Source organism: Eimeria mitis, genomic scaffold (assembly GCF_000499745.2).
Source record: "Eimeria mitis Houghton genomic scaffold, Emh_scaff1960, whole genome shotgun sequence".
NCBI classification, from domain to species: Eukaryota; Apicomplexa; class Conoidasida; order Eucoccidiorida; family Eimeriidae; genus Eimeria; species Eimeria mitis.
Genome location: NW_013570285.1, coordinates 8,161 through 8,688, shown reverse-complemented (window position 1 = coordinate 8,688; position 528 = coordinate 8,161). Strand labels below are relative to the sequence as shown.

The 528-nt window shown below is 49.4% G+C and overlaps 1 protein-coding gene across 1 annotated transcript in view; it reads right to left on the bottom strand.

The window, feature by feature from the left end:
* EMH_0046530 (uncharacterized protein) overlaps positions 1–460 on the bottom strand; it is a gene marked incomplete at both ends in the record, with an annotated part of 796 nt that extends 336 nt beyond the window's left edge. The window contains one exon of the mRNA XM_013496178.1: positions 84–460. Within this exon, the coding sequence (XP_013351632.1) occupies positions 84–460 (377 nt within the window). The remainder of the gene's footprint in view (positions 1–83) is intronic.
* Between the last annotated feature and the right edge of the window lie 68 nt (positions 461–528).

Genomic DNA, 528 nt, shown 5'->3' with positions numbered 1-528 from the left:
CTGCCAATACACCGCAAAATGCAGCCCCATCAACAGAAAGTCGATCCCAATTAATGGATTCAGATAAACGAGTAGATAACCACTGGTCTTCTTTCTCTTCTTCTGCTGCTGCTGCTGCTGCTGCTGCTGCTCCTGCTGCTGCTCCTGCTGCTGCTCCTGCTGCTGCTGCTGCTGCTGGTGGTGGTGGTGCTGGTGCTGGGGGGTGCGAGGACTGCAGCAAACGGGCGAAGAAAGGACCCGAGTTGCTGCCAGATGCATGCACCTGCTGCTGCTGCTGCTGCTGCTGGTGCTGCTGCTGCTGCTGCTGTTGATGTTTAGTGCTGAGGAAGCGGGCGGGGACGACGTAGTAGGTCTGCTGCTGCTGCTGCTGCTGCTGCTGCTGCTGTAATTGGCTGCTGCAGCAGAATGTAGAGAGACAGAGAAAACAAAAAGAAAAAATAAAAAAAGATAAACGCCCCATACCTTCTATATACACTACAACTATATATATATATATTATAAATATATATCTATCTATATATGTATATG